The sequence below is a fragment of the Sorex fumeus genome, unplaced genomic scaffold (assembly GCF_029834395.1).
Source record: "Sorex fumeus unplaced genomic scaffold, SorFum_2.1 ptg000019l, whole genome shotgun sequence".
NCBI classification, from domain to species: domain Eukaryota; kingdom Metazoa; phylum Chordata; class Mammalia; order Eulipotyphla; family Soricidae; genus Sorex; species Sorex fumeus.
The window spans coordinates 38,327,761-38,353,084 of NW_026606076.1; the positions used below are offsets into that span (position 1 = coordinate 38,327,761).

Consider the following 25,324-nt stretch of genomic DNA (forward strand, 5'->3'; position numbering starts at 1 on the left):
CCGTTCCGGGGACGCTTGGCCAGTACCCCAGGTGCCCCCACTCCCGGGCCCCTGCCATCTCCCATCCTGCCCGTCACCCCGGTTCCTACGCGGGACCATGGGGGCGCCAGACACCGCAGGGAACCGTTCACTGGAGCTGCCGAGCGAGCATTGGCTCAGGGCGCCCCGCACCCGCCAAGCGGGGTGACGCAGGAGCTTGGGCGAGTGGCCGGGCCCGGGCGCTTTCCGAGAGGTGACCCCGCTTCTGCAGGGCCGCTGCGGGTGGCCGGCCCCCTCCCAGAACCAGGTGCCGCCGCCGCCCCCCAAGGGACCACCCCAGTGGTTAGGGCTCGCGAGCCACGCTGGAAACCCTCTGAGACCTCGGGCCACCACCTCCAGGGTGCCCAGCCCCCCTCGACACACCCCTTAGGGGCTCCCGATCACCCACCCCTCGTTCTCCCTTTCCCGGAACAGTCCCCGCCTTGGCCGGGGTGCTGACCCCCTCCTCGCCGCTCCCTCCGCGCAGGCGCAGGGCGTCCCCGGCCGCGGCACCCCCGCACCCCGCGGCGGGCGAGGGGCGGGGCGCGGACCGGTCCGAGGCGCTGCGGCTCCGTATGGGGCTCCCGGGGCTCCGGAACCTGCTCGCGCTCGGCCTTCTTCGGGGATCAGGTAGGGGCGAGGGGCGCGCGGGCCGCAGCCGAGGAGCGGGAGAGGACCCCGGGCGTGGCGGCTGGGGGGCGACGGCCGCGCGCCCCGCGGGCTCCCCGCAGGAGGGGTCCCGGCAAGTCGCCTTCGAGACTGTCGGCTGGGAAACGGCCCCCGGAGATGCGCCGCGCGGGGAGCCCCTCCTCCGCGCCGAGACCCCCCACACCCTCCACGCACACACCCTCCTCCGGTCCGGGTCTACGCAAGCGCGGGTCCATCCCGGGGCCTCTGCGGGAGACCCCCGGTGCCCCGCTCCCTGACGCGGAGACTGGGAGTTGGGGAGGAGATCGGGGGCGCACTGTGCCGTGAGTCCGCCCGGGACAGGCGGAGGTGGCACTTGGGACCCGCGCTCGGCCTCAGTTTCCCTTTCTGGGCCCCGAGCCTAGGGCCTCTGAGGGTGCGCATTAGAACACCCCTCACCGCGCCGGAGCCCCAGAGCCACGATGCCCGCTAATTGGGAGGAAGCTGAGCTTGGGCTGCGGGGGGAGTTCAAGGTCACTGGTCAGGAGGGGCCCGGAGCCAGCGCGCCGGTGGCCGCAGCGTCCCGGCCCGGGAGGCAGCAGGGAGCTCTCCGCGGTGCTGACGAGGCCGCGCGCCCCCCGCTGTCTCTCTGGCCTGTAAACAGGCCGCAGTCTGCTGAGCCACGCCCGGCCCAGGCTCCCCTGGACGAGCCGGCCTGTCCCTCCACCCGTCCTGCCGGGCCCTCCTCCTCTGGCGGGACTCTGTGCTCTCCGCGCGCCACCCCTGCCCTGTGGGGGGCTCGGCAGCCCGCTGTCTCAGCGCTGGCTGTCCTCCACCGCACCCCACACTGCGCGGGTCTGGCCGGCCCCCGCTTCTCTCCCGGTCTCTGGCACTGGCGCAGCGGGGATGGAGGGACGTGACTCTCCATCCCGCTTTGTCCTGGAGATCCAGCAGGGGGAAGGGGTGCAGAGGAGGGAGCCTGGGAAGACGCCCCTCCATTCTAGACCTGGCACCATCTAATGGGATACTGCAGAGGTATCCCCTTTCGAAATCACTCCCTCTGTTCCCTTTGTTTTGGGGGCTACGGCCAACGGTGCTCTGGGCTTGTTCCTGGTGGGGCTTGGGGAACCGTATGTGGGGATTGAAACTCCCCCGACTGTAGCCTTTAGCGCCTGAGATTGGACTTGGGGTTCCTTGTCAAGGACACATGTTGTAACTCACTCCCCTACATTCCCTCAGCCCTAGGATCTCGGGCACATCTTGGATGGCAGCGCAGGGGTGAGTCTCTTAATTTAATTTTAGCAGACTGAGCATCCGTTTGCCCATGGGGAAAACTGGGGACCACTAGAGCCACCCTGTAGCAGAGAGTCGGCCAGCTCTGAGGTTCTGGTTGGTTGGGACCCGGGAAATCAGCATCAGAGGGGCTGGAGCGATAGGACAGTGGAGAGGCTCTAGCCCTGCACCCCACAGGATCCCCTGAACCTGCCAGGAGTAACTCCTGGGCACAGCTGAGTGTGGTCCTGAGTGCAGAGTCAGGAGTCAGCCCGGAGCACTGCCCGATGTGGTTTCCAAAAATACAAAACAAACCAACAAAAATAGGGGCTGGAATAATAGTACAGCAATCAAGGAGCTTGCCTTGCATGAGTCCAGTCTGGGTTCGAGGCCCAGAAACTCACAGGATTCTCGAACTAGTACTGCCAGAAGTGATCCCTGAGCATAGAGCAGGGGTCAGAGCTGAGCACAGCTGCCAGGTGTTGGCCAAACAGTAAAAAACAAAACAAAACAAAAAAAACCTAACATCAAAGAAGACGTGGGGAAAGAAAAGTTACAGACACGGGGGTGGGGGATCATCTGGGTACCACTCTGTGTGCTGGGGGAATCAAACAGAGATGGTTGGAAGCTCCACTCTGGCCCCCAAAAGTCAGGTCAGCCCCATGAGTCCACCACTGGGGCCTTCCCTTCCCTAAAGCCCTCCCCAACACTCATTCTACCCACTGAGTCTGAGCACAAGGTGAGCTCCTATTCACCCGTAAGAGCCCCAGCCACGGTGTGCTGCTCCTCCACGGAGTGCCCCTGTGCCCATCGAACCTTCCTTTTAAAACCCCACAGCAGGGGCTGGAGCGATAGCACAGCGGGTAGGGTGTTTGCCTTGCACGCAGCCAACATGGCTGACCCGGGTTCGATTCCCAGCATCCCATATGGTCCCCTGAGCACCGCCAGGAGTAATTCCTGAGTGCATGAGCCAGGAGGAACCCCTGAGCATCGCCGGGTGTGACCCAAAAAGCAAAAATAAATAAATAAATAAATAAATAAATAAATAAACCCCACAGCAGGGGCTGGAGCAATATCACAGCAGGGAGGGCATTTTCCTTGCAGGCAGCCGACCCGGGTTCGATCCTCAGCATCCTGTATGATCCCCTGAGCACCGCCAGGACTAACCGCCCTGTGCATCGCTGGATGTGACCCCAAAATTTAAAATAATAATAATAAGTAATAAATAAATAAAACCCCCGCAGCAGGGGCTGGAGCAATGACCCGGGTTCGATTCCTAGCATCCTGTATGGTCCCTTGAGCACCACCAGGAGTAATTCCTGAGTGCAGAGTAACCCCTGTGCATTGCCGGGTGTGACCCAAAAAGAAAAAAAAAACCCACAGCAGGGTACAGCAGTATTTGGTTCTGAGTGGGACTCATGTGTGATTCTTCTATTGTGGGTGAGGTGAATGGGGCCCTGGGGCCCTCCCGTTGATCGTCGATTTGCTCGAGCGGGCCCAGTAACGTCTCCATTGGAGACTTTGTTGTTACTGTGTCTGGCATATCCAATACTCTCGGTAGCTTGCCGGGCTCTCCGAGAGGGGCGGAGGAATCGAACTCGGGTCGGCCATGTTGGCCGCTTGTAAGGCGAACGCCCAACCCGCTGTGCTATCGCTCCAGCCCTGGCCAAGAGCCCCAAAGGGAAAGAAGTCGTATCCTTGTGTGTGTGTGTGTGTGTGTGTGTGTGTGTGTGTGTGTGTGATAATTCTAGAAAGAAAAAAAAAGAGCTGTGGGGCTGGAGCGATAGTACTGTGGGTAGGGCATTTGCCTTGCATGTGGCTGACCCAGGTTCGATCCCCAGCATCCCATGTGGTCTCCTGAACACCGCCAGAGGTAATTCTTACGTGCAGAACCAGGTGTAACCCCTGAGCATCGCCAGTTGACCCAAAAAGGAACAAAAAAAAAAGCTGTGTCCTTTATGTACGATTTCCCATTTTGCCGCGGAAAGAATTGGGGTGGGGGCTGGAGCAATAGTACGGCAGCTAGGGCATTTGCCTTGCAAATCCTCGGGATCCCATATGGTCCTTCTGAGCACCGCCAGGATCAGTTTCTGAGTGCAGAGCCAGGAATGACCCCTCAGCATCTCTGGGTGTGACCCAAAAAGCAAACAAACAAAAAAGAATTGGAGCGGAATTGTTGGGGCCTGGAGCGCGAGTACAGCGGGGAAGGCGCTTGCCTTGCAGGGGGTTGACCTGGGCTTATTACCCGGCACCACATAGGGGTCCCCAAGTCCCACCAGGAGTAAGTCCTGGAGACAGCTGAGTGTGGTCTCACCCCTCCCCCCCAAAAAAACAGAATAGTCTGTGAACCCAGGGAGAATCAGGACATGGGGGGCGAGTACCCCTGGAGCCTAACCTCCCCCCCCCCCATAGAATAAATCTTGGAGGGGATGTGTGCATGGAGACCCCAGTGGGAGGCAGGGAACCAGAGACAGGTAGGGGTGCAATCAGAGACAGGGAGAGAGACCCAGGTACATGGGGTCGGGGAATGCAGAATCATGGCCGATGTCCACGGGGGAACTGACCCTTTGCCACGAGGCAGGGAAGAAGGGACTGATTGTCACGGTCCCAGGGGCTTGCCCATCGGGGAGGGCCAGTTTGGATCCCGAGGGTCCCGTCCCGCCCAGACCCACCCTCGAGGCCGGCCCTGAGGGAAACAGCCGGCCTGGCCCCGGCCCCGCCCCGCCGCTGCCCTCCCTCCGCTGATGTAACCTCCCGGGCCGGCCCTTTGATTCGCGCATCCAGCCGACCCGCAAGCTCTCCAAGGTGGTTTCGCCCTAGAACGAGGTGGGCAACATGGGGTTCTAGTCCTCGGGTGTCCCCTTCCCATGGGGGCGTCCCCCCTCAGCCCCTGGCAGCCCGCGGACCCGGGCAAAGCCCCTACGCCCCGCGGCGGGCGCCGGACACCGCCCCGGGCTCTCATTGGCTGTTGCCATAGCACCAGCCCGTCTTCCCGCGCAGCCATTGGCCGCCGCTCCCGCATCCCGCATCCTCCCCCGCGCGCTTGGGTGGTCTCGCCCAGCGCCGCCCAGCCCGGCCCGCACCCGGCTTTGTCCGTCCGGGAGCCCTCGGTGCGCGCCGCCCGCACGCCCCGAGCCCCGCAGCCCGCGCCCCGGGGTCGCCCTGGCCCAAGACGGGCGGGCATCTCGGGCGGGGTTCGCGGAGCCCTGCCCGGGGGAGGAGGACCCAGTCCGGGTGCCCCCGCTGGCCCAACCCTAGGGAGATCAAGTAAGCAGGCGCGGTTCCCCGCCTCCCATTGGGGTCTCCATCCTAATCCCTCTGCCTGAAACTGGAGGAGAAACTGAGTTTCTGGGGCGGGGGTGGGGTCTCACGTACACACCCACTCCAAGGCTCCGACACCCGTGGAGGAGTGGATAGTGGTGTGTGTGTGGGGGGGGGAGGGGGTTACACCTTTCTGTAAAGCGGGGCTTTCCTTTAACGGAGAGGAGCCTCTTTTCCTGAAATACACTGTTTCATCAGAGGGACCCCCAGATATTGGTGTTTTTTCCTTTGATGATGATCTTTAGGGAGATCATCCCCCCCAAAAAATAAAAAACAATCTCACATATCCTGGGGGCGAGGGTCAGATAGGGGGACCTCCCAGAGGAAGGTGGTCAGAAGTGGGGGCTCCCGCGGGGGAGGAGTGCTGGGGAGGTCATGGGGCAGGGATGGAATCTGCCCCAGGACTGTCACAGCCTCGGCATACTGGGCCTGAGCAGTGGGTTGTGGGGTGCGGGGAAGCCAGCCTGGATGGAGGTGTGTGGGGGGCTGTCGGAAATGGGGTTCAGGTGAGCAGAGCTGGGAAGAGGGTCACCAGGCTGAAAGGAGCAAAGCCCGATAGGTGGTCTCCCCCCTGGCCTCGGTGTGATCTGATTTGGGCCCAGCTGTGATATGGGCTGGGCCTAGGCTGGATCATTCTAGAAGGGTCTAGGCCTGGACTGGGCTCCAGGAGAGGCCTGGGTTTGGGGGAGCAGGCAGGAATGGCAGGGGGTGGGTATTATTTTCATGATGGTCTCAGCCAGGACACAAGTCTGCCCCAGGCAGAATCTGGGGCTCCATCTGGAACCCCACCATCCCTTTTGGGCAGGGTCAGTGTCAGGGTGGGGGTCCAAGGCCGTGTTTCCCCCAAGTGCCTGCCCCCCCCAATCTGACAACTTCCCCTCTGCCATGTGCTAGGCGGCCCACTCTGGTCTCACCCTCTTGCCCACCTTCAGCCCATCAGCCGTCCTGGCTCATGGCTTCTCCTAATTAGCCCAGTGGGCACAGAGAGGTAACTGAGGAGACAGGGCACCGCCCAGTCTCCTGAGCACTTCCTGGCACCCCATCAGAGCTCTAGCCATGCTTCTGGACCTCCTCACTGAGGGATCTCTTGAGGGTACACCCCCCAGCCTCAGTTTCCCCCTCTGGAAAAAAAGCAGCTGTACCCTGGGACTCAGGACTATGACAAAGAAACCAAGTGATGAGATTTCCAAGCAGGTTGGGGGGGGGGGTCCCACATCCTGGCTCCCTACCTTTGCTCCAGATTCAGGTGGAAAGGGCAGGAGAGCAGAATGAATGAGTTGGAGAAGGGAGGGAGGCTGGGGGGTGGGGGGGTGGGGAAGGGAGGACCAAGCTGGCGAGCGCCCCCCAGCGGGCAGAGGGCGGCAGGCCTATTTGAGGAGGGGGCTCCCCGGAAGGAGGTGGTGGAGCCGAGGGCTGCCATTGGCGCTGCTCAGACAAAGGCGGAGGGAGGGGTGAGCGTGATGGGAAGGAACAAAGAGGGGAGAGGGGCAGGAGGGGGGCGGGACGGCTCTGGCAGAAAGGCAGCACCAGCCAGCTGGACAGAGGGAGGAGGCTGGACCCCGAGCGGGAAAGGATTGGGGATACACAAAAGAAACTGCGAAGCCAAGAGCCCAGGGGATGGGGTAGGGGCCCCGCCGTCCGGGGTTTCCTAGGGAGCCTCTGGGGATCCGGACCGCTGCCCCACAGGGAATGTGGGGTATCCAGGTAGGAACCCCCCGTGGGGCACAGTGGCCTTGGGTCTGTCTGTCTCTCCTCTGTCGCTGAGCCACGCACTGCTGGGTTGCCACCATTTAGCTTCTAAACGGGAGAGCCACTGGCGGGAGCTGGGAGGGGGGGGGGCATCGTGGGGGGTCTGGACTGTCGTGGCGGCAGCTTGTCCAGTTTGTGTGTTGGTTCAGATTGTCTGTTTATGGGCTGGAGCAATAGCACAGCGGGGAGGGCATTTGCTTTGCACGTGGCCAACCCGGGTTCGATTCCCAGCATCCCATATGGTCCCAGGAGCACCGCCAGGAGTAATTCCTGAGTGCAGAGCCAGGAGACACCCCTGTACATCGCCGGGTGTGACCCTCCCCCAAAAAAAAACCAATCTGTTTGTGGGACTGGCCCCACAAGCTCTCAGCAGGTGTGGCAGGACATGTCTGTCTGTCCACCCAGTCGTGAGGCCTTGGGGTGGTGTGGTTTAAGAGTCATCGCTGGCTCTGTCTCTTTCTCTCATAGTCCCTGCCTATGTCTGTCACTCCATCTGCCACCCCGGCTGTCCCTTGGATCCCCCCCGCCCTGCCATCTAGCATTGTCGCGCCAGCAGGACCCGGGCCCTCCCCGCTGCCCCGCTGAGTCCCCAGGCCCTGTCACTGCTGAGGATGATGAGTTCCGTGGCCCCGTACGAACAGCTGGTGAGGCAGGTGGAGGCCTTGCAGGCCGAGAACAGTCACCTCAGGCAGGAGCTGGAGGATAATTCGAGTCACCTGTCCAAACTGGAGACTGAGACGTCCGGCATGAAGGTGGGCAGAGGACAGGGGCGGGCGTCCAGGGACCAACCCCAGGGTGCTGGGCCCCACGGATGCATGGGGACATGGGGAGGCCAGCACGCCAGCCAGTGACCCCTCTTTCCCGCCCCCACCCCAGGAGGTGCTGAGACACTTACAGGGCAAGCTGGAGCAGGAGGCCCGTGTCCTGCTGTCGTCTGGGCAGACGGAGGTGCTGGAGCAGCTGAAAGGTGAGGCGGTGCCCTGCCCCCCATCCTAAGGCACCGCGGCCATCCCCGACCTGACCTGCCCCAGGGAGAGGTGGGAAGAGGAGAGACAGTGAGGTTCGCTGACCTTTGCCCTCTCGCTTTGCGCCCCCCTAGCTCTACAGATGGATATCACCAGCCTGTACAACCTCAAGTTCCAGCCCCCGGCCCTGGGCCCCGAGCCCGCTGCTCGGACCCCAGAGGAAAGTCCGGTGCACAATTCTGTACCATCCAAAGACAGTTTTGGGGAGCTGAGTCGGGCCACCATCCGGCTGCTGGAGGAATTGGACCGTGAAAGGTAAGTTCTTTGACCAGATAGCCCTGTCCCTACAGGCTTCTGTCCTCTCACTGGTCCAATTACCATAGGCTCCACCCACAAGGCTCCACCCACATTCAAGCCCCGCCCGCATCCATAAGCTCCACCCCCAGCTCTACTTCTGGCCCCACCCACCTTCTGGGCCTCCTGGTCCCTTCCGGGTTTTTATGCAGCTCCTCTGCCCCATTTTCTGACCCAGCTGGCTTCAGCTGGAAGACAAAGAAGAAAGGGGTCGTTCCTGGCAGCTGAGAAGGTTCCTGGGAGACGTCTCCGGGGTCTCCGACATGCAGGCGTTGCCAGGGACAGGGTTGGGTCCAGGGCCCAGGCTGATCAAGCCCCATGCCAAAGGACCTGAAGGCAGCCTTTGTGGAGAGAGGGCTGCGGCCCAAGAGACCTGGACCAAGGCCAGCAGAGGGTGACAAGGTCCGACGCCCAGTTTAGCTTGGATAGATTGTATGAGGCCCAATGGGACCATTCCAGAGTGGCCACCATTAAGTCCAGGCTCATACAAGTCCCCAACAACAGACTTCTGCAGTGGCGAAATGGGAAGAATACTGTCTCATGCCTGGGTGGTGATGGGATTCGCTGTTGCAGCTGGAGCAATCCAACCTGAAGCTTGCCCTGTGTCGGCTGGAGGGAGATTTAGCAAGTATTGGGGAATGTGTCAGACTTAGACCAGACCTTGGGGCTGCAGTGCTAAGTACAGCAGGTAGGGCTCTTGCTTTGTACGTGGCCTACCTAGATTTGATCCCCAGCATCCCACATGGCCCCCTTAAGCACCACCACAGGAGTAATTCTTGAGCACAGAAAAAGGAGTAACCCCTGAGCATTTCCGGGTGTGGCCCTAAACCAAAAGCGAACAAAAAAAGAATTCGAAAGGAGCTTTCAGCCTTTCTCAAAGAATCAGAATTTACAATTCCCTTCTCTCCTGTTAAAGTATTTTTGCAGGGGCTGGAGCGATAGCACAGCGGGTAGGGCGTTTGCCTTGCACACAGCCGACCCAGGTTCGATTCCCAGCATCCCATATGGTCCCCTGAGCACCGCCAGGGATAATTCCTGAATGCAGAGCCAGGAGTGACCCGTGTGCATCACCGGGTGTGACCCAAAAAGCAAAAAATAAATAAATAAAAAATAAAGTATTTTTGCATTCCAGCCCACGTAACCAGTCCTGGCAGTCACCGGACCCCAGTAGTACCCACATACCAGGCAAACATTTTCCCCCTGAGCCACACCTCCAACCTCCACACTGCCCATCAACCTGGCAATAGGCTGCACCCACAGAGAGAGGCCCTCCCGTTGATCGTCGATTTGCTCGAGCGGGCCCAGTAACGTCTCCATTGGAGACTTTGTTGTTACTGTGTCTGGCATATCGAATACTCTCGGTAGCTTGCCGGGCTCTCCGAGAGGGACGGAGGAATCGAACTCGGGTCGGCCATGTTGGCCGCTTGTAAGGCGAACGCCCTACCGCTGTGCTATCGCTCCAGCTCACAAGTGATCATAAACCCCATTGGCACCAAGATTCCCCCTCTGAGAGCCCAAGCCCACCGGCCTGCCCCATCTCTCACAGGTGTTTCCTGCTCAACGAGATCGAGAAGGAAGAGAAGGAGAAATTGTGGTATTACTCACAACTGCAGGGTCTGTCCAAGCGCCTGGACGAGCTCCCGCATGTGGAGACGGTGAGCGAGCAGGGCTGCCTTGGGGGCCCAGGGTGAGGGGAGCAGTGCTGAATCCTGACCCTGGCCCGCCTCATTTTTATTGGTGCCACACTTGGCAGTGCTCAGGGATCACTCCTGATGGCCTTGGGAAACCGTATGGGGTGCTGGGGATCGAACCCGGGTCGGTCGGTTCAGTACAGAGCAAATGCCCGACCCGCTGGACTATCGCTCTTCACTCTGGCCCCACCTGCCCTTCCCAGCAGTTCTCGATGCAAATGGACCTGATTCGGCAGCAATTGGAGTTCGAGGCGCAGCACATCCGGTCGCTCATGGAAGAACGCTTTGGCACCTCGGATGAGATGGTGCAGCGAGCACAGGTGCCCCCTGCGGGGGGAGCCCCAGGGACCTACCAGCCTAGTGGGCAGGGCGACACCTCTTGTACAAATCCGTAGGCCAGGATAGAGTGTAGCGATCCATAGTGGGCGGAGCCTGGGATATGACCTGCCAATGGGTGAACAAGGGGGCGGAAACCTCCGTGGGTGGAGTCACCGGAGTGGGCGGGGCCACATGCTCGTGGGCGAATCCGGGCAGAGGCCATTGTGGGCGGAGTCTGGGCTTCTGTAGGGTGGGGTTAATTTGAGAGCACAGACTGGCTGGACAGAGTGGTCCTGGTGGCGGCTGGTGGGTGGAGCCAGAGAAAGCCAAAGGCAGAGCCTGAGAACTGTGGAGACTGGTGGACAGTGATCTGAACCAAGTCTGAGCAAGCCCTGGAGGTTAACTGAGCCAGGGCTAAACAGGGCGGGCTGATCTAGGCTGGAGTCCGTGTTGGGGTGAGGAGGGACCTCCTCCCGGAACGAAAGCCAGAGAGATCCCAGGGGAGGGCTTCAGTGGTGGGCTAGCTATATAGAAGGGTGGGGCGTGCCCGAGTAGCAGTGTGTTCCTGATCGCAGAGGGATGTGGCCACAGCAGGGAAGGGGGAGTTAGCAGAGGGTGGGGTTCTGGTGTGGGCAAGAGAGGGGAGCAGCTCCGGAAGTGGGTGGGGTCTTCTTCCCCGGGAGGATTTCTAGCATTTTCTTCCTTGCAGATCCGAGCTTCACGCCTGGAGCAAATTGACAAGGAGCTGCTGTCTGCGCAGGATCGGGTCCAGCAGACGGAGCCGCAGGTATTGGAAGAAGCGGAACGAGTCCCCTCGGCGAGGCTGATGACTCTGCCGAGGGTGAAGGAAGCGGCCTTGCAGCCCCCATCCATAGGGTTGTAGGATGCAGTGGCTTTTAGCAGCCAGGGTGCCTTGCGGGGAGGGCTCCCAGAACGGACCCCCAGACCCGACTTCCTCCCCACAGGCTCTACTAGCCGTGAAGCCCATGCCGGTGGATGAGGACCCAGAGCCTGAGGTCCCCACGCACCCCGAGGATGGTGGCCCTCAGCCAGGCAACAGCAAGGTATGGGGGGGGGGGTACAGCGGGGAAGCCGCTTGCCTTGCATGCAGCAATCTGGGTTCACCTCTGGTCCCCCTGAGTCCCACCAGGAATCATCCCTGTGTACAGCCAAAAATAAGCCCTGGGCACTCCCACCCTCCAAAAAACAGTTTAGAGGATATCAAGACGCATGCAGGGTGAAGAAGCCTGCTCCGTTGGGATGCGGGGATGAAGTCATCCTCTCCCCAAACCTTCCTCGGGGTCCCCCAGTCATGGGAGGACCCTGATGACACCTGGCCTGTATGTTTTGGGGGCCACACCTAGGAGTGTCCGTGGGTGCCTGGCTTTTTGGGCTAGGAGGTGGCACAGGGATCCTCCTTGCCCCTCCGTTTTGTGAGAGGTTCGGTGATCGAGCAATGAGAAGGTCTGGGAGGGGGGCTGAGGTCACAGCCCTTCCGCCTGGTTAGGGTCACGCCGATGCCACCTCATGCCCTCTTTTCCCCGCAGGTGGAGGTGGTTTTCTGGTTGCTGTCCATGCTAGCGACGCGGGACCAGGAGGACACAGCCCGCACGCTGCTCGCCATGTCCAGCTCCCCCGAGAGCTGCGTGGCCATGCGCCGCTCGGGGTGTTTGCCGCTGTTGCTGCAGATCCTGCACGGCGCGGAGGCCGGCTCCGGGGGGCGCAACGGGAGCCCCGGGGCGCCGGGCGCTAAGGACGCGCGCATGCGCGCCAACGCCGCGCTGCACAATATCATCTTCTCGCAGCCGGACCAGGGCCTGGCGCGCAAGGAGATGCGGGTCCTGCACGTGCTGGAGCAGATCCGCGCCTACTGCGAGACCTGCTGGGATTGGCTGCAGGCCCGGGAGGCGGGGCCCGAGGGAGGCGGCGGTGCGGGCGGAGGAGGTGAGCAAAGGGTGTGTGTCAGGGCTCCAGCTCTGTGCAATGCAGTGCACGCAACATCCCGCAACATCCCGGGCACTCTGGACCAGGGCTGGGAGCCCCGCCTGAGTCTCCCGTGGTTGAGGCCTTGCTGGGAGCTGGGCTTGACAGCTTGGCCAAGCCACAGGCAGGGCATCCGCTGCCCTGCTGGTACCCGGTGACGGGACTGGAGAAAGTCACTGAATGCAATGGCTGGATTGAGCATAATCAGGGAAAACTGGGGATGGGGGTGGGGAACAGGGGGGGTGCAGGATAGTGAGATGCAGAATTCTCCCAGCTAATTGCAAAGGAAATACGGGGAGGAAAAAACACAAGAATGGGACTGGAACGATAGCAAAGAGGGGCGAGCACTTGCCTTGCACGCGGCTGACCTGGGTTCGATCCCTGGTACCCCGTAGGGTTCCCCAGCCTTTGAGGAGTGAGCCCTAAGTTCAGAGCCCTTGAGCACTGCTGGTGTGGCCCAAACACCAAAAAGAAAGAAAGGAAACCCACAAGCCCCCAAACAAAGACACACACCAAAGGAGGGGCCCTAGGAATAGTACAGGATTTAAGGTGCTGTCCTGGCCTTGCACGGTATTGATCCTGGATTGACCCCCCCCTGAATATTTCCAAGTTTGACCCCCTCCCCCAAAAAAAGATAAAACATAAAGAAAGGCAGAGAGGAGTGGGGATCATTTTATTTCTCGATTTGGGAGGGAGCTGTTTATGGCCAGCTCTGGTCTCTTCTTGGCTCTGTGCTCAGGAGCGACCCCTGGCGGTGCTCGGGGGAACAACATATGCAGTATCGGGGCTAGGAGCAGGTACTGCCCCATGCGAGGCACGCACCTTTATCCCTGTAGTGCCCGTCTCACCCAGGAGGGGGCGTCCTCTCTCCCTCCTGCAGGTTGAGACTCCATCTCTCCTTCTGTGGAGGGAAAGGTGTGGGGGGGGGGAGGAGCCCTGAGCTTTCTTTCTGGTAGCTGCTGCTCTCGTGAAGCAGGGGGGCAGGGTGGGGACTCCTGGGTACAGTGGCTGCCGTGGACAGGCTCGGAATGACGGTCCCTCTGGCTCACAGCTCCTGTCCCCATGGAGCCGCAGATCTGCCAGGCCACCTGCGCTGTGATGAAGCTGTCATTTGACGAAGAGTACCGGCGAGCCATGAATGAGCTGGGTGAGTGACTGCCAGGCCAGGCTCTCAGCTGGCTCCGTATCGGGGCTCTGAGGAGAGGGAACGAGCTGAGAGCATGGAGGTTAGCGTTGGGGACGGGACCTGTGTCATCCAAAAAAGTCAGGACCAAGCTGGAGCCAGAGCACAGTGGGGAGGGCATTTGCTTTGCACACAGATGGCCTGGGTTCAATCCCCAGCATCCTATAGGGTCTCCCAATCACCACCAGGAGTAATTTCTGAGTGCAGAGACACTGAGCATAACCGGGTGTGTCCCTGCCTCCTCACCCCCCGAAAAAAGGAAAACCCCACCCCAAAATAGGTGAGAACCAGGTGAGGCGCTTGCCTTGCAAGTAACATGCCTCATTTTCTCTCGTTTTGGGACCACACCCGGTGCTTCTCAGGGATTACTCCTGGCTCTGTGTTTGGGGATCACTCCTAGCGGAGCCAGGGGACCCTATAGGGTGCGAGAGATCAAACCTCCACCTACGAGGCAAGCGTCCTCCCTGCTGTATGCCCCAGCTCCTGGAGCTGGTCTCTTTGAATTTGGGGAGAGCTGGTGGGGGGGGATTGGTCTGGAGATCATGTGGGTGGGTGGGTCATGGGGACAGCACACATGACCCCAGCGTGTGATGCCTCCCGCCACCCATCAATGCCCTACTGCAGGTGGGCTCCAGGCTGTGGCAGAACTGCTTCAAGTGGACTATGAGATGCACAAGATGACACGGGACCCCCTCAACTTGGCGCTGCGCCGCTATGCGGGCATGACCCTCACCAACCTCACCTTTGGAGACGTGGCTAACAAGGTACCCTGGGGCCCAGCTTGCGGGGATGGGGGTCCCTTAGACTCCACACATAGGCACAAACAGTCCATGGTTGGGGGATCTGGGGAAGACACCCCGTGGGACCACCACCTCTGGAGAATGGAGCAGTGTGGGGGGTGCTGTTGAACCTGTTTCCTCACCTGGGCAGCTGAGTAACTTCTTCCCCTCCCCTGGGCCCAGGGCACCCAGCGCCAAACAGAGACTCAGTGGGACGGGGGGTGTCTGGCCCTTGGGTGATAGTTCCCCTCCACCTTAGGCGACCCTTTGTGCACGTCGGGGCTGCATGGAGGCGATCGTGGCTCAGCTGGCTTCCGAGAGCGAGGAACTGCACCAGGTAAGCGGGGTGCAGGCGGGGTGGAGTGGGGGGGGGATGCTCCAGGATACAGCCTCCTTCTCGCCCCAAGATGCAAGTGTCGGATTGGAGTGATAGCACAGCGGGTAGGGCATTAGCCTTGAATGCGGCCAACCCGGGTTCAATTCCCAGCATCCCATATGGTCCCCTGAGCACCGCCAGGAGTAATTCTTGAGTATATGTATCGTGGTATCACTGTCATCCTGTTGTTCATCGATTTCCTCGAGCAGGTACCAGTAACGTCTCCTTCGTCCTAGCCCTGAGATTTTAGAAAGTGCCATATTCAAGGCTCTTTCAGGATCAGGAGAATGAGACCCATCATTGTTACTGGTTTTTGGCATATTAAGTACACCACAGGGAGTTTGCCAGACTCTGCCGTGTGGGCAGGATACTTTCAGTAGCCTGCTGGGTTCTCCAGAGTAAGAACTAGATAATAAGATGTCGTGCAGCCGCGAATGCGGCCACACGCTTCCAGGAGCTGGGTTTTATAGTCTCTGGGTCTTGGCCAGTGATGGCACCATGGTGCTGGGGGCAGTTGGTGGGTGTGGCGCCTACCTACTGGAAGAGGGGGGATCTGGGTGGAGGAGGCCCAGTCCTGATCCAAGCAGGCTTGGAGATCTCAGCCCTGGGACACGCATGCCTGAGTCCCTCTGCCAGTTCCTTCATGCATGAGGCTTGTCCGAACATGGAGAGTGGTCTCAGCATGGCTGTGGCTGGTTCCAGAGGTCCTCGGCTGCCGGGGCTCTGCTCGGGGTGGGGAGGGAAACTCAACCCGCCCTCCTCCAAGGGGCCCCCGGTGAGGACAGCCAGGCGCGAGGGCAGGAGACTGTTCTCTTCTGGAAGCTGGGTTTTATAGCCTCTGGGTATATGAGCCAGGAATAACCCCTGTGCATTGCTGGGTGTGACCCCCCCCCCAAAAAAATGCAAGTGCCTCCTGGACTTTGCCAGCAGTCCCAACCCCTGAAGGGCACGGAGAAGGGGGATTAGGTTCACCGGGAGCCTGGCTCCCTAAGCCCCCGGTCCCGTCCCCTCATGCCCCCAGGTGGTGTCCAGCATCCTGAGGAACCTGTCCTGGAGGGCGGACATCAACAGCAAAAAGGTGTTGCGGGAAGTGGGCAGCATGACGGCGCTGATGGAGTGTGTGCTGCGGGCCACCAAGGTGGGCTGCGGGGGCGTGGCCGAAAGGGCGGGGCTAGAGGCGGGGCTTGGTGGGCGGGGCCAGGCAAGGGACCCAATAGGAATCCGCCGTGGTGATTTGGTTGGTGCCAGTCACAAGTTGGCTGGACCGAGGCACCCCCAGGCAGGGAGGCGGGAGGGGCAGTGGCGCACGGGCTCCCCAGGCCCTGACCACTGGCTCCATGCTGCCCACGCAGGAGTCCACCCTAAAGAGCGTACTCAGCGCGCTTTGGAACCTGTCGGCGCACAGCACGGAGAACAAGGCGGCCATCTGCCAGGTGGACGGCGCGCTGGGCTTCCTGGTGAGCACATTGAGCTACAAGTGCCAGAGCAACTCGCTGGCCATCATCGAGAGCGGCGGTGGCATCCTGCGTAACGTGTCCAGCCTGGTAGCGACCCGCGAGGACTACAGGTGAGCGCCAGGGGATGAGGGAGGGGGTGGGATGGGGTCACAGCCACAGGGGACCAGGCACAACCTGGAGAGGAATGAGGGAGGTGCAGGACACAGACAGTCCAGGGGCCAAGGCTGTCGCCTTCCGTGCAGCCAACAAGGTCCGGAATAAGCCCTGAGGCATGGCCCCCAAAACGCCCTAATAATAAAAGGAATTCTACTTACGGTTCATTGGTCCTCCCGTTCATCGATTTGCTCCAACGGGCCCAGTAACGTCTCCATTGTGAGACTTGTTACTGTGTTTGGCATATCAAATATGTCACGGGTAGCATGCCAGGCTTTGCCGTGCAGGTGAGATACTCTCGGTAGCTTGCCAGGCTCTTCGAGAGGGTCGGAGGAATCGAACCTGGGTCGGCCAAGTCATCCGCGTGCAAGGCAAATGCCCTACCACTGTGCTGGAGCTATAATTTTTTTTTTTTTTTTACTGTGTGAAAAGACATGACTTCTACTCTTATACTTCTACTCTCATATGTATGGCGTGGGATATTCTGTGCTAATTCTTTTTGGCTTTTTGGGTCATTCTTGGCAATATTCAGGGCTTATTCCTGGCTCTACACCCAGGAATTACTCCTGGCAGTGCTTGGAGACCCTATAAGATCTGGGGATCGAACCTGGGTCAGTTGCATGCACACCCTAACACTGTGCTATCTCTCTGGCCCCCTAAAACTTTTATTTTTCATTTGGGGGGGGTGCTTTGGGGGCTACATCCAGCTTTGTGTACTTCTTGTGGTGCTTGAGGAATCATTTGGTACCGAGTGTCAAACCTGGTCTTTCTGCATAGAAAACTTGCCCTCAGTCTACTGAAATATCTCCTTGGACCTCCAACTTTAATTTTTTGGGGGGACTTGGGCAACACCTGGGAGTGCTCAGGCCTTTCTCCTGGCTTTGTGCTCAAGGATCATTCCTGGCAGGGCTTGGGGGACCTTAGGAGGTGCCAGGGACTGAAGCCCAGTCAGACGCATATAAGACAAATGCTCTCTTTTACTTTCTCTTTGCCTCCCAATTTTGTTTCTTGAATGTCTGGCATATGCAGAGATTTATGACCTCATATCCCCCCTAGCACATCTGGATTGCCCCCTTGGAAAATTATTTTTTTCTTTGGGGGGTGGAGTTGGGGTGGTCTGAAATCAGGTTCTGGGGAAACCACACATGTGGGTGTTAGGGATCCAATCGGGGTCAGCCAGTGTAAGGCAAGCACCTCCCCCCTGTGCTGTCCTTTCTCCCAAGCCCCAGGCCGTTTTGTTTGCAAGGGCAGGTACCTGGACCTTCAGGTTTCTACATAGAGAATGGCACCCAAGAGGTTCCTGAATGGAATCTGAGAAAGGGGCTCATCAGGGTCAGAGAAATGGACCAACAGCTAGAGCATTTGCCTTGCATATGGCCAACCTGAGTTCATTCCCTGGCAACCCATAGGGTCCCCCAAGCACCGCCAGGAGTAATTCCTGAGTGCAGAACCAGGAGTAACCCCTGAGCATTGCCAGGTGTGACCCAAAAATGTCAAAAAAGGAAAGGAGGCGACTGGAGCAATAGTACAGTGGATAGGGCATTTGTCTTGCACACAGCTGACCTGGGTTTGATTCCCAGCATCCCATATGGTCCCTTGAGCACAGCCAGGGAGTAATTTCTTTTTTTTTTTTTTTTGCTTTTTGGGTCACACCCGGCGATGCACAGGGGTTACTCCTGGCTCTGCGCTCAGGAATAACCCCTGGCGGTGCTCAGGGGACCATATGGGATGCTGGGAATCGAACCCGGGTCGGCCGCGTGCAAGGCAAACGCCCTACCCACTGTGCTATTGCTCCAGCCCCCAGGGAGTAATTTCTGAGTGCAAAGCCAGGAGTAACACCTGTGCATTGTTGGGTGTGACCCGGGCTGGAGTGATAGCACAGCGGGTAGGGCGTTCGCCTTACAAGCGGCCAACATGGCCGACCCGAGTTCGATTCCTCCACCCCTCTCGGAGAGCCCGGCAAGCGACCGAGAGTATTCGATATGCCAGACACAGTAACAACAAAGTCTCCAATGGAGACGTTACTGGGCCCGCTCGAGCAAAAAGCAAAAAATAAAATAAAATAAAAATCAAAAAAAGGAAGGAGGAAGGAAGGAAGGGGCTCGTCCTGGCTCGGCGCCTTCCCATGGAGGAGACAGAGCAGGGCAAGGCCAAGGCCAGAGGGTCCCCCAGCTGATGCGCCCCCCTCATCTCCGCCCCCCCAGGCAGATACTCCGGGATCACAACTGTCTGCAGACGCTGCTGCAACACCTCACGTCACACAGCCTGACCATCGTGAGCAATGCCTGTGGCACACTCTGGAACCTGTCAGCCCGCAGCGCGAGGGACCAGGAGCTGCTGTGGGACCTGGGCGCCGTGGGCATGCTGCGGAACCTGGTCCACTCCAAGCACAAGATGATCGCCATGGGCAGCGCCGCCGCCCTGCGCAATCTCCTGGCCCACCGGCCCGCCAAGTACCAGGGGGCCACCACGGCCGTGTCGCCCGGCGCCTGTGCGCCCAGCCTGGCAGTGCGCAAACAGCGGGCTCTGGAAGCCGAGCTGGACGCCCGGCACCTGGCCCAGGCGCTCGACCACCTGGACAAGCAGGGCCGGCCCGAGGCCCAGGCCGAGGTGGTCACCAAGAAGCCCCTGCTGCAGCCGCTGCGCCACCTGGATGGGCTGGCCCAGGACTACGCCTCGGACTCCGGCTGTTTCGATGATGACGATGCCCCCTCCCTGGCCCACGCGTCAGCTGAGCCGCCCAGCCCGGCTGTGCTGTCCCTGTTCCTGGGCAGCCCCTTTCTGCAGGGCCAGGCGCTGGCCCGCACCCCGCCGCCCCGCCGCAGCGGCCCTGAGCCAGACAAGGACAAAGAGGTGGGCGCCGAGTCAGCAGTGGCCGCCAGGGCCAAGGCAAAGCTCGCGCTGGCCGTGGCGCGGATCGACCGGCTGGTGGAGGACATCTCGGCCCTTCACACCTCCTCTGATGACAGTTTCAGCCTCAGCTCTGGGGATCCGGGGCAGGAGGCACCGCGGGAGGGCCGTGCCCAGTCCTGCTCCCCATGCCGGGGCCCTGACGGTGGTGGTCGCAGGGACAGAGCCCACCCGCTGCTCCGGCTCAAGGCGGCTCACGCCAGCCTCTCCAATGACAGCCTCAATAGCAGCAGCGCCAGCGACGGCCACTGTCCCCGTGAGCATGCGCGGCCCTGCCCACTGACCGCGCTGGCCGAACGCCGGGAGGCACCGACACGTGGCCAAGCCCGGCCCAGTCGGCTGGACCTCAAACCCCCGGCTGGCCAGGCTGAGGCAGCCGCCCGGGACCCCTCGGCCGCCGATGCCCAAGTCCGAACCATCAAGCTGTCGCCCACCTACCAGCATGTCCCGCTGCTGGACGGCGCGTCCAGGGTGGTTGCTGGGGGCCTGAACTCCAGTGGGGCCCGGAAGCACGCCTGGCTGCCGGCAGAGAGCCTGAGCCACGTCCCGGAGAAGCTGGTGGCAGAGACGAGGCCTCTCTCTCTGTCCCGCTGCAGTTCCCTCTCCTCGCTGTCTTCTGCCGGCCGTCCAGGACCCAGCGAAGCTGGGGACGTGGAGGACAGCGATTCGTCCTTGGAGGGGCTGGAAGAGGCAGGTCCTGGGGAAGCCGAACTGGACGGGACCTGGCAGGGACAGGGGGCTGCCTCCCTCCCCCTGCCAATCCCCCTGCCCAGACGGGGCCGTGGCCTGGGGCTGGAGGACGCCACCCCTTCCAGCTCCTCGGAGAACTGTGTCCAGGAGACTCCGCTGGTGCTGAGCCGCTGCAGTTCGGTCAGCTCCCTGGGCAGCTTCGAGAGCCGCTCCATCGCCAGCTCCATCCCCAGCGACCCGTGCAGCGGGCTGGGCAGTGGCACGGTCAGCCCCAGCGAACTGCCCGACAGCCCCGGGCAGACCATGCCGCCCAGCCGCAGCAAGACGCCGCCGCTGGCCCCGGCCGCGCCGGCCGCCGCCGAGCGCGAGACCACCCAGTTCAGCCTGCAGTGGGAGAGTTACGTGAAACGCTTCCTGGACATCGCCGACTGCCGGGAGCGCTGCCGGCTGCCCTCCGAGCTGGACGCGGGCAGCGTGCGCTTCACCGTGGAGAAGCCCGATGAGAATTTCTCGTGCGCGTCCAGCCTCAGCGCGCTGGCCCTGCACGAGCATTACGTGCAGAAGGACGTGGAGCTGCGCCTGCTGCCCCCGGCCTGCCCCGAACGTGGCGTTGGCGTTGGCGGCGGCGGGGGCGGCGGGGGAGGAGGCGGCGGTGGGACCCCGGCGCCGCACTTCGCTGGGCACCGCCGGCGGGAGGAGACGCGGAGTCGCCGCGAGGGACACCCGGCCGCCGCCACCGACCAGGAGCTGGAGCTGCTGCGGGAGTGTCTGGGCGCCGCCGTGCCCGCCCGGCTCCGCAAGGTGGCATCGGCGCTGGTGCCCGGCCGCCGCGCGCTGCCGGTGCCCGTCTACATGCTGGTCCCCGCGCCGGCCCGGGAGGACGACTCGGGCAGCGACTCGGCCGAGGGGACCCCCGTCAACTTCTCCAGCGCTGCCTCGCTGAGCGACGAGACGCTGCAAGGGCCCCCCCGGGACGCGCCCAGCCGGCGGGCGGACCGCAAGAAACCCGCCGGCCGCGCCGCCGCCCCGTCCAGGCCGACCTCCGGGCAGCCCCGGCACAAGGCCGGGGACGGGGACGGCGCGGGGGGCCGGAGAGCGGAGCCGTCTGCCCCACGGGGGCCGGGCCGAAGCCGGGCTGGGCTGGAACTGCCGGTGTCCCGGCCCGCGAGCGCCTCTGCCGAGCGCGACGGCGCCCGCGGTGAGCGGCCCAGGGGGGACGGGGGGCTGCAGTCCCTGTGCCTGACGACGCCCACCGAGGAAGCCGTGTACTGCTTCTACGACGACTCGGACGAGGAACCATCGCCCGCGGCGCCACCTCCGCGTCGGGCATCCGCGATTCCCCGGGCAGTGAAGAGGGAGCGCTCGACCCCCAAGAAGGACGCGCCCGCCTCGGCCGCCCCCAAAGCCGCGGCCACCACGGCCCCGGTGCGTGCCCAGCCCAGCCTCATAGCGGACGAGACCCCGCCCTGCTACTCCCTCAGCTCCTCCGCGAGCTCCTTGAGCGAGCCGGAGCCCCCAGGCCGGCCTGGAACCCGCCAGGCCACGGGCCCCCGGGACGCGGGTCCCGGGGACGGACGCGACGACGAGTCCCCCAGCCCGCGGGCCGAGGCCGAGCTGCTGCGGCGCTGCATCGGCTCCGCCCTGCCCCGGCGCCGGGCCCCGGGGTCCGGCCCGCGCCGTCGGAAACCCCGGGCGGCGGCGGGGGCGGCGCGGCCCGAGCAGCAGCGGCGCGCTGAGGCGGCCCGGGACCGGGACGCGGGCGACGAAGCTGCGGGCTCGGACCGCGCGTCCGACCTGGACAGCGTGGACTGGCGCGCCATCCAGGAGGGGGCCAACTCCATCGTCACCTGGTTGCACCAGGCGGCGGCGGCGGCCACCGCGGGCGATGCCTCGTCCGAGTCGGACTCCATCCTGTCCTTCGTGTCCGGCCTCTCGGTGGGTTCCACGCTGCAGCCCTCGCCGCAGAGAAAGGGGCGCCGCCCGCGGGCGGAGGGTCGGGCCAGCGCAGCCCCCCCGAGGCCGGACAAACGGGACACGCCGGCTGCCCCGCGCGCCGCTGCCTCCCCGCGCTCGTCCGGCGGCGCCGAGAAGCCGCGGGGCGCTCCGAAAAACGCGTGCGCCGTGCCGGCTGTCCTTCGGGGCAGGACGGTCATCTACGTGCCTACGACGGCCTCTCGGCCGCAGACCAAGGGGGCGCCGAGCGCCCGACCCACCCAGAAGAAGGGGCCCACGAGCCCAGGGCAGACAACCGCCCCCGCCAAGACCCCCGGGCCCGGCCAGCAACGGTCACGGAGCCTGCACCGGCCCGGCAAGATCTCGGAGCTGGCGGCCCTGAGCCCCCCGCAGAGAAGCGCCACGCCCCCCGCCCGCCTGGCCAAGACGCCGTCCTCCAGCTCCTCCCAGACCTCCCCCGCCTCGCAGCCCCTGCCCCGGAAGTCGCCCCCCGCAGTCCCGGCTGCGGGACCCCTGCCCGGCCCCGCGGCGGCCCCGCTGCCCAAGACACCGGCGCGGGCGCTCGTGTCCAAACAGCATAAGACTCAGAAATCGCCGGTGCGGATCCCCTTCATGCAGAGGCCCGCCCGGCAGGGACCCTCCGCTCTGGCCAGGGCCACCCCGGAGCCGGGTCCCCGGGGCCGCGCGGGGCCCGAAGGCAGCCCCGGCACGCGAGGGGGTCGCCTGGGACTGGTGCGCGTCGCCTCGGCCCGCTCGAGCGGCAGCGAGTCCTCGGACCGCTCGGGCTTCCGACGGCAACTGACGTTCATCAAGGAGTCGCCGGCCCTGCTGCGCCGCCGCCGTTCGGACCTGGCCGCGCCCGCCGCCCCGGCGCCCGCCGCCGCCCCGCAGGGCGGCTCCCCGCGCCGCGGCCGGCCCGCGCTGCCCGCCGTCTTCCTCTGCTCCTCGCGCTGCGACGAGCTGCGGGCGCCCCCGCGGCCCGCGCCCGGCGCGCAGCGCGTCCCCGCCGCCGGCCGCCCGGGCCCCGGCGAGCGGCAGCCCCGACGCACCAGCTCCGAGAGCCCCTCGCGGCTGCCGCTGCGCGCGCCGGGGCCCGAGACGGTGAAGCGCTACGCGTCGCTCCCGCACATCAGCGTGGCCCGCGCGCCCGACGGCGCCGCGCCCCGGGCCGCCGGCGACGCCGTCCGGCGCTGCAGCGACGGCGAGGCGCGCCCGCTGCCCCGGGTGGCGTCGCCCGCCACGACGTGGCGGCGCATCCGGGACGAGGACGTGCCGCACATCCTGCGGAGCACGCTGCCCGCCACCGCGCTGCCCCTGCGGGGCGCCTCGCCCGAGGAGGGCCCGGCCGGCTCGCCGCCGCGCAAGACCAGTGACGCCGTGGTCCAGACGGAGGACTTCGCGGCCGCCAAGACCAACTCCAGCACGTCCCCGAGCCTGGAGAGCCGGGGGCCCCCGCAGGCCCTCCCCGGCGGCCCCGCTGCTCTCCTGGGCAGCGACGTGGACGGGCCGTGCCTGGCCAAGGCGCCCCTCGCCGTCCCCTTCCCGCCCGAGGGCCCCGGGGTGCCTGCGGGGGGCTTCCCCGCCAGCCGCCACGGCTCCCCGAGCCGATCAGCGCGTGTCCCCCCGTTCAACTACGTGCCCAGCCCCATGGCCGCGGCGGCCGCGGACCTCGGCGTCGAGAAGGCCCCCGCCCCCGCCCGCCTGCTGGAGTAGCCGTCGGGCTGGCCTTGCCCACCTGCTCTCAGCTCGGGGTCGCCCCCCGCAACACCGTGCCCCAGGGCCCGCCCTTCCTCCCGGGCCCCGCCCCGGCTGGCATCGGCCTCACATCTCACGCGGATTCGCTTGCTTCGGTGCCCTGGGTGCGGGGATGGGGGGCCCCGCCGCAAGGAAACGGGGACGCGGGGTGCGCCTTCAGGCACGACCTTCTCCCTCTCCTCTCCAGAGCAGCGGGGAGGTGACGGTCCCCGCCCGAGGTGGGGACGAGAGAGAGAGAGAGAGAGAGAGAGAGAGAGAGAGAGAGAGAGAGAGAGAGAGAGAGAGACAGGGGAGAGCTGCCAGCCGAGGGCTGCGGCTTCCACTGGCGCGGGGAACCCGCAATTACCGCGGCCCGGTAATTTGCTAATGAGCGTTTAGCTGCTGTGTCTGCCGGTCCCAGCTGGGGGGAAAGGATGAGGCTGGAAAGACCGCGCCCCCCACCTCCCCTGAGAGCCTGGAACCCTCAGGGCTGGGAGAGGGGAGGAGAAAGCAGAGTCCTCCTCCCCGCTCTGGACCCCTTAGAAGCAACTGCGCAGGTGGGCCTGGGGACCAAGGGTGAGGAACAGCCGCGGCCATGGGGCTGGGCACAGATGTCGCTTCCTGTCCCCAGCTGTCCCAGGGAGATAGATGCTGGCTGCAGAGAACTGGGGGCCGGGGGAATTCCAGAGGTAGGTGGATGAGGTGCAGTGGGGAGAGAGCTGAGTCTGGGTGGCAGGCTAGGGAGCCCCCCTCCTAGGGGTTCGGGACCCCACGCTGCAGAGGGTGGAGGGGGAGCCCTTGACCACTTCATTCTTGCAAGCGCGGTGGTCAGGGGGGTCCTGGCAGGCTCCTTATTTCAGAACACCCTCGGGGGGGGGGCGTGCAAAAGCCGGCAGGGGCTGGAGGAGACGCAGGGATGGAGGCAGACAGGGGGACTGGACGGCCTGGAGAAAGAAGACTTGGGCATGACACCCCTCACTGCGCCCACACACGGGCGGAGGGACCCCGGGATGGTGTCTTCCTGCAGGAAGAGCCAGCGACCTCTTTCCTGCCCAAAGCCACATCCGAGAGAGCCAGTTCTGGGGTCCCTGCATGGGGAGAAGCCGGAGCAGAGCCCCTGGCCCCCGTGGTGCCTCCCACAGGAAGGGGGTGACTCCCCAAGACCAGAAGCGCTTCCTCCAGCAGGACTATGCCTGCCACCTCTCCCACGCTGTGCCAGCTCCCCAAGTTGCATCTACACCCTCCCCCATTCCGGGGCTGCTGGCCGGAGGCCCCTTCCAAGGCCCGGCTGGGGGACCTGCCTTGCACTGTGAGACCCTCGGACGGCACTTTTTTGCCGCTCTGTGCCTCAGTTTCCCCACGGCTGTGGGGAGCATCGCAGAGCTACCTCTCGGGCAGGCCCAGCAGCCTGTGACTGGGGGAGAGGCGGGTGCGGCCACCCCCCCTCCCCGACCGCCTCCGCCTGTCCCTGGGTCAGCCGCAATTCATGCCCAGCAGCTGGTGGGTCACCAGCTCCCGGGACAGAGTCTCCACACGGCCACTGGACAGTCCATTCGAGTGGCAGCTGGACGACCCGTTTGGAGCATCTCAGATGATCTCAGAACATCTCAGCAATGAACATCACAGAACGCTGTGACTCTCTATAGAGGGGACAGGAGACACCCGGGCAATCCACGGCCATCCCCAAATTCTGGACCTTGGCCTGAGGCCGATGGACAAACCCTCCAGCAGGGTGCTGAATTTGGGGCCACGCCCACCTGTAGCTTTACACCACCCCCCCACCAGCCTGTC

The 25,324-nt window shown here is 63.4% G+C and overlaps 2 protein-coding genes across 5 annotated transcripts in view; one reads left to right on the top strand and one right to left on the bottom strand.

The window, feature by feature from the left end:
- The window catches only part of LOC130022085 (cytochrome b-c1 complex subunit 10), a 320,448-nt gene that overhangs the window by 183,331 nt on the left and 111,793 nt on the right, over nucleotides 1-25,324 (bottom strand). The gene's annotated exons all lie outside the window — the stretch shown is intronic.
- APC2 (APC regulator of WNT signaling pathway 2) lies at nucleotides 494-23,578 on the top strand. Of its 4 annotated transcripts, none has more exons than XM_056112760.1 (15): nucleotides 494-648; nucleotides 7,456-7,739; nucleotides 7,864-7,954; nucleotides 8,087-8,267; nucleotides 9,853-9,961; nucleotides 10,201-10,317; nucleotides 11,025-11,102; nucleotides 11,281-11,379; nucleotides 11,863-12,259; nucleotides 13,350-13,445; nucleotides 14,106-14,245; nucleotides 14,520-14,597; nucleotides 15,658-15,774; nucleotides 15,989-16,203; nucleotides 18,451-23,578. In XM_056112760.1, the coding sequence occupies exons 2-15, from the start codon at nucleotides 7,599-7,601 to the stop codon at nucleotides 23,510-23,512; spliced, it is 6,921 nt and encodes a 2,306-aa protein (XP_055968735.1). In that variant the 5' UTR covers nucleotides 494-648; nucleotides 7,456-7,598; the 3' UTR covers nucleotides 23,513-23,578. The 4 variants fall into 4 exon arrangements, with proteins under 4 accessions (XP_055968735.1, XP_055968738.1, XP_055968736.1 ...); XM_056112763.1 differs by having other exon boundaries at nucleotides 10,204-10,317; XM_056112761.1 differs by lacking the exon at nucleotides 494-648 and adding an exon at nucleotides 4,830-5,184.